At 36.8% G+C, this 12,081-nt stretch overlaps 1 protein-coding gene across 6 annotated transcripts in view; it reads right to left on the bottom strand.

Annotated features, from left to right (window-relative positions):
• The window catches only part of ADGRL4 (adhesion G protein-coupled receptor L4), a 161,144-nt gene that overhangs the window by 27,310 nt on the left and 121,753 nt on the right, over positions 1-12,081 (bottom strand). For 5 of the 6 annotated variants that reach the window (XM_072343658.1, XM_072343659.1, XM_072343664.1 and 2 more), the window contains 3 exons: positions 8,511-8,663; positions 2,325-2,480; positions 1,706-1,776 (listed from right to left, as the gene is read on the bottom strand). In XM_072343658.1, the coding sequence (XP_072199759.1) occupies positions 1,706-1,776; positions 2,325-2,480; positions 8,511-8,663 (380 nt within the window). The remainder of the gene's footprint in view (positions 1-1,705; positions 1,777-2,324; positions 2,481-8,510; positions 8,664-12,081) is intronic. The other variant, XM_072343663.1, reaches the window with a different exon arrangement.

Raw genomic sequence — 12,081 nt, 5'->3', positions numbered from 1 at the left:
GATGTACATTCAGATTGCAGTGTCATGGTTGAATAAGAAAAGAATTCATACTCTACAATACTGAAATTTAATGAGATATTATCAATCCAAGATAAACTCTTAATACGGGATTTGGTGAGACCTGTATTCTCTGCTGTTGAGTAGATTTTGTGGAATTTACTTTGTCTTTGATTGCCTCTGAACAGTAGAACACAGGCTAAAAAATAGGCTAAAGTCTGGTAAAGCTATTTAGATTAAATGGAGATATTATTTTATTTTGACTTTAGTATAACTACATATTAAAAAAACATCTCACTGAAACATCCTGGTGTTAGCATTCATCCTGTCTTTGTAAGTAAACACTGGAAGCATGTTAATATAACATACTGTGCCACAGATTAAAACAGAAAGCATTTTAAGAACAACAGACTAAAATAAGAGCTTTTAATTTAATTCTGGTAACTTGGTCAAACTGCTTAATATAAAATATATATAATCAGTTTTAATTTCTTCATGCTTATGTTTCATTTACCCTTTTAAATCATTATTATAGTTGTAGATTAATTTATACATTCTTTATTCACTTCTATTTGCATCAGAAAATCTTGGTTTCTGCTGAAAAAATTCTAGAGTCTTAAGTCTGAGTCTATAAAGTCTGTGCCAATTTACACATTAAGTTTTGAGGAGCAAATATACTAGCATACTTGGATGAAGGTCTTCAATTAGCCAGCAGTGTGCCCTGGTGGTCAAAGCCAATGGGACCCTGGGGTTCATTAAAAGGAGTGTGGCCAGCAAGTCAAGGGATATGTTCCTCCCCTTCTACTCTGCCCTGGTCAGGCCTCACCTGGAGCACGGTATCCAATTCTGTGCTCCCTGGTAGAAAAGACAAGGATCTCCCAAAGAGTGTCCAGCAGAGGGCCACAAAAATGATAAAGGGCCTGGAGCACCTCTCTTATGAGGAAAGGTTGAGGGACCTGGGCCTATTGTTCAGCCTTGAGAAAAGAAGACTCTCTGAGTGATCTTATTAATGTTCATAAACATCTTAAGTGTGGGAGTCAAGGGACACAGCCAACCTCTTTTCAGCAGTCTATGGACAGGAGGAAACTGCCATAAATTGGAGCATAGGAGGTTCCACACCAATATGTGAAGGAACTTCTTCACAGTAAGGGTGATGGAACACTGAAACAGGCTGCCCAGGGAGGTTTTGGAATCTCCTTTTCTGGAGATATTCAAGACCCACCTGGATGCCTACCTGTATAGCCTGCTGTAGGGGGCCTGCTTTGCAGGGGGTTGCACTTGATCTCTAGAGGTCCCTTCCAACACCTACAATTCTGTGATTCTGTGATTCCATTTCCTATTTTATCACTTGTTGACATTACTTTTGTGAGCTATCTTGCTGCTTTCCACTCTGAACAGGCAAATAATTGCATGTTAGCACATGAAGTGTAACGTCAGAAAATGCAGAAATAGTTGAGTGTTTACCACATTTCTCCATTTTTCATACATCCTGACTCTGCTGGAAACCGAACACAGATTCCCAGCAAATTGTTACCATGATTTAAACACATAACTCAGTTCAAATAATTTGAAATTATTTAAAAGACTTCATTAAACATGTTTAAGCATTTGTTGAAAATGCCTTAAGAACTATTCTACCTGACATAACAGTTTCAGACAGAAACAATTAAAGGATTTGCAAATTAATCTATAAACCAAGGCTACTTACTTTTGCTAAAGTTTTATTAACATGTTCTGTTACACAGTCTTTGTATAACTCACAATTGGCCTCTGGATTTTCTGTAAATTAAAAAAAAACAAACAAACACAAATCTAATTATGTATTGCAGTTCAGTTGATATCCAATATACAGTCATTGTAAGAGCTCTTGTCTCAGTAGTTCCCCAAACCACTGGCATTCTTAATCCATGCACATGCACCTCAGCCTCAAACTTCAACCTCCAGGGGTTGGCCTTGGCCACAGTAGCTGTTCACGCAACACTAAAGCAGCAATGGGCTGACCATGAGCTTTGGCTTTGCTTTGGGAGAGAGTCTGGCCCCTTTCCTTGGAACTTCCACCCATAGGAGAAGTTAAATAATGGCTTGAATTTACAGGGAAATACAGATTTGATGCCTGTGAGGAGACATCCATTATTTCGACTGGGATTTAACACTGTTTAGTGAAAATACATTTATAAAGGATTCTATTCTCAGGAAATGTAGATGCGAATGCCTTGCCTCTTTTTTATGTCTTGCTGATTAATCTAACTGAAGATAAAGAGGCACTGGTGGGTTTCTCAGAAGATGTAGCTCTATAATAACACATAAACCTTTATAATACCATGTACCTTGGCAGGAAGTGCCATCATTTGGCTTAAACTGCAATTTTCCCGTGGATGGTTGATAACCTTCCTTACAGGAGCAGTTAAACCCTCCATCCACGTTTTCACATTTTGCATGATCTCCACAGGCAACAGTTCCTTCATTGCTGCACTCATCTACATCTGCAAATATCATGAGAAATTGAATTTTTTATTAAGTATTTACAGACTAACACCTTGCTGCTTTGTTGATAATAGCCCTGCATACTGCAAGCAGTTTCATAATAAAATTTCATGGAAGAAAAAAAAAGTGAAAACTAAAAAGGGAAACTAAATGACAAAACACCTGCCAATTATAATACTTAGGGATTAGAAGGATAAATCATAATTGATCATATTTTCATACCACACATGTATTACTATATAATACTGCATTGTTCATATTTTAAAACCATGAGCTTAAATGTTAATTCTATCATAACAAAACACTCGGCATGATGCAAATTATCTGAAATCCATTTTCCAGAGATTAGACTAAATAGATTTTCTCAGCCTTAGTATTCTGTTAGAAAAGAGAAAGAAAACATCAGTCTTTTGTTTTAAGTCATGGCTTTAAAAAGATGCTACCCAAAAATTGCTCTATCTATCTCGTTAATCTAAGATTTAAGCTTTGTGCCTTTAAAATGCTCACCGGGTCTTTCTTTTTAATCCAAAGGTAGAATGCATGGGCCTAACATGGCTTTTGTTTTTCTAAATAATTTGCTGCTCAGTAGACACATTCAGTAAACAGGTGGGGCACCGTCCAAGAGCAAACCTGATGAATTCTGGTAAGAGAATCCATGAATTGATCAATTTACGAGGTCTGTGTGCTGCCGCTGGCTGCTATAGGGATTATTTTGCATTAGTTGGCTGGCTGACAGTAGTGATCAAATAACTCAATGGACTCACTGGAGAACGTAAAGTAGGAACAACACCAAATAATTCTCGAGAATGAAGTAATGGACTATGAAATACTGTGCTAGAAAGGAGAAAAATGTGAGCACTTTTGGGACAGGTATATTTGAAAAAAAATGTTGAAAAATGAAGAAGTGACATGAGCAGATAGTGAGAAGCAAAGAGACTGAGAACTTTACATAAAAACTGGGTAGGGGAATAGACAAACTGGAGTGGAAGACAAACTGAGTTAAGAACTAGGATGATGATGAATTTGGGTAAGAAACTGGTGAAAAAAAGAACTGATGAGATGATTATTAGTGCTATAGCTACCTGAATCAATAGGAGGCCTTTGTGCAGTTAGACAGCTTTTAAGAGCAAGCAAACAGAAAGTAGATACAGGGGGCTGGAAATGCACCAGAAGTATATAGGAACAATTTTTGTGCTCTTCTTTTGATATAAAATTACTGATGGTTTTCAAAATGGAATAAAACAAAAATGAGCAATAATGTCTTTGATATAAGGCTGATGGAGAATCGGAAATTGTGGGAGAATAGAGAAACACAGTGCATGCCTGTGAATGTATCCAGGGACTGCAAAAAGATGTCTGAAGAATACCTGGCAATCTGCTTTTTGGACATTCTTTACTAATGACAAAAGAGTCTCTATAATCTGAAAAATGATTTTTTGTTTGTTTTTGTTTTTTTCTTATATAAGGCAACTGTAAACTGTGTTTAAACTTTTAATGGAGTATCTCAATTTTTCCTACATACACATGCTTTTTGTTGTTTTGTGCAATTACCCAGCTCCCTGTTTTCTGGTTGTAATCACAAAGCTCTCCCTAGCATTCAAGGAGATCTCCTGAGGTTCCACACCTTGCTTTCACATCCCTATTTTGCTCACTGAGTAGTAGCCCTGCTTTGCACCAGTAAGACTGTATTTTGAATCAGTTGTTTGAGAGCTCCCCTTGTACAGCTGCTCAAATGCCTGGACTGCACAGAAGGGCTCTGGAATCCCACCGTTCCCCCAGCACAACCACCTCTGCCCTCTGGGGAGAGCTAAGGAGAAGGCTATGTTTGGGTGGGTGGGAAAAAAGCCTGAAACGTACATAATTAGGTGAAATTACTATTATCTGCATTAGAGTGTTGGGTTGCTAATGTCCCCAGCTGCAAATGTTTCTCTTTAGTGAGCTAAGTTTTGTATTATCCACAATATCCTGTGGCCTCAGTATTTGTAGTCATGGGGCTAGCTATGCTTTACATCAATGAAGAGTGAAGAAAAGTGGGGAAAAAGTAGGATACAGTGGTACACATAGGCTACCACATAATTAAATGCAGTCATTAAAGATAAAGACTAAAATTCCTACTCCTGGCATTGAAATAACTTCTCACATGAGTAAATTATACACCCCTTTTTGAAACAAGTGCCACTCAGTTCCCTGCTCTATGACTCAGTGCGAGGCAGACAAACTCTGAGTGAATTGAAGTGCCAAGGGTGAAAAACATGACAATAACAGTTAGTGTAACAAGAAAATGCATCAGACTTATCCTGAGATTTCTCTGGCCTTGTCAGATACATGAAGAAGGACATGTCTTAATGGGAAAGTAAGTAAATAACACAGTTCCAAAACACCAGTAAATGATAATAAACTTGGCTAAAACTTAGAATGACTTCCAAATGTAGAAATATTTGAATACTGTCCAGATTGCCATTGCTAGCTATCCAGTTTCCATGTGATTTAATGATCCAAGTATTTCAAAATTATTATGATAATTTCTTTTCCATGAATCTAGTTTGATAAATCATTTATTTGTCATTATTGGGCATTTGTACAAATTACTCATCTTTTTGTAATTATGTCACGTATTAAGTGTAATGGAGATTTTAATGAGAAAGCAGGATTATCCAAAATAACAGCAGAAATTCAAGCACAAAAGCACATCTCTGGCAGAATGGCTATTTAAAGTCTGATAGAGACACCCCGTTGAGTATATGCAAATAGATTTTCTGCAGTTCAGTTGCCCATATGGAATGAGTCCATATCATGCCTAACTAATTTACTGTTTCCTAGAGAAAAAAATCTTCTGGATGACAAAATTGAAAGGCAATATGTCTGATCTTGAAAGGTAGTAAGCAGCTTCATATTCCTTCTAAATCAGTAAGATTTTCAGGGACAGTCAATTTGTTACAATTGCAACAATATTGCTTTTAAGTTTCTGCTTTGAAATATTCTGTTATAGCTCTAGGTTTTTGTTTCTTTATATTTTGTAGTTACGCCTTTTTAAAGAGCATGCAATTGTTGGACTGCACACAGACAACAGCTTGCCAGTGCTTTCAGCAATTCATTTTCACCTGAGCTTTTGGGCTAGGACCTCAAACCATCCTCCTTGATCTACTACAAGAGCAGGAGTGGGCTGCCAAGGCTTGTGTGTGCAGTCTTCACAGACAACATTCCTGAGCAAAGGTTGAAGAATAGCAGCTTTTTTAAACAGAAGAGCATTTGCTCTGCAAAAAGCCCTGGCCTTTTAGTAAATATTCAAAACAAATCCTGTAGCTGAACTTTGAAGCTTTTTTATTTTAGCTCCAATCAGAAAATGATATCACCAACACCACTTAGGCTAGTGTGAAAAAAAGATTTATAACCTTTTATTTTATTTCTGTGCTTTGTCACTCCTCATTTACTGCAGCAGGCAAGGAAATTCCAATTAAATTAAAAGTACTGAGAACAGTTATTATGTTCAGTCTTGCCAATTACTGGATTGTACCTACATCGCTTTGATTCTTCACCAGCCAGTCAAGACAGCTTGATGTCTACATTATACCTCCTGCTTATTACTAGCTTGCAAGTGACTGAAAAGTCCATTTGCAAAGGACTAAATGTCCCTCCATACTGTGGAAGGCAGCAGCATACATAAAGTAGAAATGAAAACCTTAACAATTGCTCAGGTGAAAGGAAGTTTGGTAATGTGGCATAACACCATATTCCCCCACTTTACAACTCTCCTGCCCCAGTAAAGGATGCAATGGAGAAAGGCTACCTTTCCAGTAGTCTCTGAAGAAGCTGACAAAAATCTGAAGTAACCTAATAGTGTATTATTGGAAAAGGCTGAGTGGCACAGATGTCACTTTCATTTTAAAGATGGCCATTTTCACATTTTTACTTTAGTGACTGGGACAAAAAAAGTAGATCTTAACTGCAGCTTAATGTTCAATGACATGTGAAGTCTAAGGGGAAAAAAAGCATGGCTTTTACAGGGTAAATAGATTTCTTATTCAGGACAGCAGAAAAAAATGTCTTCACAAATATCACATATCTCCACTTCCCTTCTTCTCTATCTTTTTCTTTCCCTCCCTTCCTACTCTTCAGTTCCTCCATTTTCAGCATATTTTATTGTCATCTGTTCACTAATTCTACCTGATAACATAATGAAATAGTGCAGACAGTGCAAAACCTAACATTCTGGTGAACTGACATTTCCCAAAGTTCTCTTCTGATTCACTATCTTGAGATTTATAGTTGCTTTTTAGTTAGAAGATCAATATAATACCTGAAGAGGAGAAGAGTGTGCATATATGTATATGCACATAGACATTGACATAGACCTAGATACTCAGTGGTGTACAAACTTTTACCACTGGGATATTCAGACAGGTTCAATTGCATTTGTCTATAAACAAATAGGCTGTATTACGTTGCACTCCCCAAAATTCATTTTAAGGTCATTGGCACATTCTATATCAGGATATCAATATTAAAAGAAAAACTTAAGACTCCACAGATTCTGAAATTATTTGGGTAAGATGAATATCTACTATTTTCTCCTTTTGGTTTGTACTGAGTAACTTGCACTGTGATCAGAATTGCAACCTGGTGTAAGCTTCGGCTGCATACAGAACAACCTGGATACAATACCATCAGCTGCAAGTCATATCCACTACCTATAACAGCAGGCCCATTGGGCACAAAATATCCATATGGATTTCCAAAACAACAACAACAACAACAAAAAGAATGGAAAAGCAGTTAAATGACCCTTAGTAGAGGATTAAAATAAATAAATAAATAAATAAAAATTGGTCTGCCCAGTAAAGAGAAGTGGGCAAAAGAAAAAGAAATTAGGTAGTGGTAAAAAGTGACACAAAAACAGTCAGAGAAATAAATTTGCAGACAAAAGTTCTGAAGCTGAGGAAATGTCATAACTGGTAAGAATCAAAGCGTGGACCAGAAACCATGAGAATATTTACAACTCGATGTGGTAACAGTCTCGATCTCAGCTAATTTACGGACAATTCATAGTGGCTGGGTAAAGCAGAGCTCTTTTAGATGTATGTGAGCAATGGGCCAGAAATGTTGATTAGATCACTTTCTGGCTTAATATGCAGCCATTCTGCTGTTATTAAGAGCAGTAAGAAGAAGAGAGGCTGTCAGAACTCACAAGCTCACAGGAGACATATCTAGAATGAGACACTGTCAGCATAAAGGTGTAAAGGGCAATAGATATATTTCTCATTTTCCCATTCCCTAAGGACTGTTGCAACATATAGAGAAAATTACCAGAACTTTGAAAAAAGAGAAATAGTTACAGTTCTTCCATTCAAAGAAAATCCAAAAGGATCGCATAGATGTACAGAAATATATATATTTTTTTTTTTTGGAGAACTTTTCTTCCCCTGTAATCTTGAACACAATCCATTCAACTGCTATAGAAACAGAAGCCGATGGATGGTATGGGAGGTAGGATAACTACTGATCTTTCTCATTGCTTTTGGTCAGACTTGAAAAATTACAGAAAACACCTAAACCAGAGACCCACAATAAAAGATATTTGGAGCACAGTAGGTTATACATATAGGGAATTGTTTTGGTCAAGAGCAACCTGAATGCAGAATGCTTTGTCACTCTGCTTTGTTTTAAGAATACTACTAGCTTGCTCACAGATCAGTCAAACAGTGGCATAAAAGGCTGGATTGGGTTTTTCTGTGTCTTCCTAACTGTATATCTATTTTCTACAACTATGACAAGTAGATTAAAAATACTGAATAATGCATAAAGACTGAAATGTTACTAAAAACACTGGCAGCTGCAGTATTATCAGTGAGAAACATGTGCCCAAAAACTGGAATATTAATTTTGTACCAGTCCAAACTGTTGGAAGTTTACATTCAGTCAGACTCTAAAACTCACAAATCGGAATGAATTTTGCTAGTTTTCTATAATTAACAGAAGCAGTAAGAGAAGAATGACAATGTAAAGGTAGTTGGAAGACATAAATAACTTACCTACACAGGAGGTTCCATCATTAGGTACAAAAGTTTTTTGACCATTGCTGGATTTGAAACCAGGTGCACACATGCAGAAATAACTTCCCACAGTGTTTGTGCAATTGGCATGCTCTCCACAAGGCTGAGTAGCATTTTCACATTCATTATCATCTGTCAAGACACAAATTATGGAGAAATATATTTGCATTTGCAGATAGAAGAAAACAGCCAAGTAAAAGCTTAATTTGGCCTTCAGTATTTATTTATATAAGGTTTGAATGCTGAGCTGGCACTCAGTGTTTGTACAGGTATCCCATTGCCAAGGATATAATCAGGTGTTCAGCAGCTCTTCTCTGCCCTCATCCCGAGTGAACTAACAAACAAGAAAACCAATGGGGTATTGAAACAAACGTCTTGCCTAGTCAGTTGGAATAAAGGATTGAGTCAAGTGCTATAGTTGATTTGAGAATTTTTTTGGTACCCATAATGATCTTCACAAATCTACAGGTAGAAAATCACCCTAAGGAAGAAGAAATGCACCACATTCATTAACATTAAACAGGATCAATATAGCTAAACTGAACTTTTTTTTTCCTGGTTTGTTGAAGACTATCTGTGGTATTTCTCAGCAGCACCAAACAACAAGCATACAAAGTTTGTTTTACTGACTGAATCATTAAAATTACTTAGGCTGGAAGGGATCTCAAAGATCATCAGACACCAGCACTCCTACTGTGAGCAGGGCTGCCAACCACTAGATGACTGAGCTGTCATTTTTTCTTGGTGATCCCAAAGATCTTAACAAACTGATGAGCAAGACTCCTGGCTTGATCTTTACATCTGCTTATCAGACTGGGAATAATACTCACAAAAATGATAATATCATCTTCCCAAATAGCCCATTTCTCCCCAAGCACCTCAAAACTCTGAAACAAACAAACAAAACTCAAACAAGAAAACACTGAGTTCTCTATTTTCTACATCCTAAGAAAGTAAAAGTTAAGGGCTTCCTGAAGTCTATTGGGATTTTGTTCCTGTTCTCAAGTGAAAGGTACTCATAACATGATGAATGACAGGAAAGAATTCTAACAGGGAGAGAAATAACAATTTATTGCAGAAGAGGAACGATTAAGGAGCATGACAGGGAGAAGAAATATGATTTCAGAAAAGATGCCCAAGGATGAATTTCAGAAAGGTGCTTCTGTTTCTCAATGGCCAGTGTTCTCACAAGGTGTTCTCAGAGATAGGATACAGATAAGTGTAGTATCATGTAAGTTAGGGAAATTGTAAGATTAAAGTAGATTAAGAGCTGCAATGCATCACAGGGATAAATTTCTGCAATGTAACTTAGTCACAACCCCCAGAGTAACCCTGGCACAGGGCGTTTTTCAGAATTGAAGTCTCACATAATTTTGAGTATTATTTAGTTGACTCAGAGATGCAAATATCAATTCAGAATGGCAGCTTTCCTCAGGGGAATTTGGGTCAACAGTATTAAATGGATTAAGCTCATTATAACTAAAAGTGAATGTAATTTAATGAGGAATCCAAGTATAAAAGGACTCTGCCAACACATGTCAACAATATTTATTTTACAGCTTTGGCATTCATGAGAATACAGGAGAGAAGGTATACGATTTGGATCTCAGAGAATGCCAAGGTAAATCTAAATTAATTTAAGTGAATGTAAGACGGAGGGCAAAAGCAATGCTACTCCAACTTCAGAGACTGTATATGGGAATATGAGAAGTTCAGTTTGGCAAACAGCATCAGGAAGGCATTATACTTTCTAGAAAATAACATACATTAGCTTTGGAAAGCTTGTGGAATAAAAGATGTAGAAGATAAGTGGAGAGAGACACTGATCACTGCAGAACTTTACACAAAGCAGGGGAAAAACAGAGCTGAGAAGATAAAAAGTACAGGATACATGCAAAAACTCCCCTTTTGGATTTGTTTCCTAGGATCTCAAATATAACAATTGAAGTCTTCACACCCAGCATTGCTACTTTTCAAGTGTAACAAATTACTTGTAGAAAACACTAAAATGACTCACGCAATTATCATTGATAACACATATACAACTCTGTTTAATTAACTTTACTGGATTATTGTTGTTTTTCCCCAGTATTTAGGGTATATGTAAGATTGGTGACTAAACTGACTTAGAAGACTTATTGAGAGAACCTCCAGGATAGGACTGTCTTACTTTTCTAAGAGTAAAGAAGTCTGTTCTACAGCTAACTTAGTAAACTAACTTGTTTTCATTAACCAAGTCTGATGGATAAGTTGTCAACAGAAGCTTGCATGAACCAGATGTGCTTTACAGTCTTTATTAACTGATGGTGAGAGCTAGTACAGCTGTGCTTCTGTTCATAGTTGCCCTACATGCAGTGTTATCAGTGCCAAATAGCAGGATATTTGCTTAGCCTGTTCTAAAAAGCAGTGATTCTGTGAGCTTTTTTTTTTTTTTTTTTTTTTTTAAAATCCCAAACAGAATCATAGAATCACTAAGGTTAAAAAAAAACAAAACCACTAAGATCATCTAGACCTACTAACAACCCATACCCGTGACAGCTCTAGATCATGTCACTCAGTGCAACATCCACTCTTTTCTTGAACACTTCCAGGTAACTCTAACACCTTCCTGGGCAGCCTGTTCCAATGCCTGACCACTTTTTCTGTGAAGAAAGTTTTCCTAATAGCCTACCTGAACATCCCCTAGAACAACTAATGACCATTACTTCTTGTCTAATTGTACAGACAAAAGAAATGGGAATGCAAAGGAAACATCTTTTATGTACCAGAAAAAAAGAAAAATATAGGGCAGAGTCTGCACATGGCAAAAGTTAAGGAAATGTTTACCTGCTTCAGTGGCTTGAAGCCAGATAATTGGCAGGATTAAGATTTTAAGGAGGAGGAACATGATGTTCTTGTACTAGTAGAATTTTCATTAATGAGCTTCTCATGCTACAAGCTTTTTCCCCAGTTACATACAAAATATCCACACTGTACAAGATCAACAATTAGAAATCATATGAATTGATTCATTTGGGATATGCAGACAAATACAATAAGGTAGTCAGTCTTCTATTAAGAAATACTGAGACATGTGAAGTGACTGAAAATTCTACCACATTCAGAAATTGTAGCAATTTTTTTTCCATTTTGAAAAAGAAATAATAAGATGCTTAAATTATAGAAAATGAAGTCCAGCACATCTTCACTATGGCACGATTCCCAGACACCAGCTGTATGTACTGTCAAGGATGTATGGTCTTGTTTATTATCACATAATTTGAGAAACGTCAAGAACATCTGAGTAGAATAGAATCTTCAATTGCAAACACAGAAATGGATATTTTAAAGAGTTTAGTTCATAAGGAGTTTTCTTTTTGCTATTCCCATGATCTAATGTAATACTGAGCAGACCATGCTGGGGGATAACTTACTGGACCATATCTTGCTTCAGTTGAAATTAATGGTATAAAAGTCACTGACATAAATTGGCCCAGGATGATGCTCACTACGGAAAACTACCAGGTTAATGAAAAAGGTAAGGAAGGGAGAAAGTCGAGATAAACATTTA

This window comes from Excalfactoria chinensis, chromosome 8 (assembly GCF_039878825.1).
Source record: "Excalfactoria chinensis isolate bCotChi1 chromosome 8, bCotChi1.hap2, whole genome shotgun sequence".
Lineage (NCBI taxonomy): Eukaryota > Metazoa > Chordata > Aves > Galliformes > Phasianidae > Excalfactoria > Excalfactoria chinensis.
This window is presented reverse-complemented; position numbering and strand designations above follow the sequence as displayed.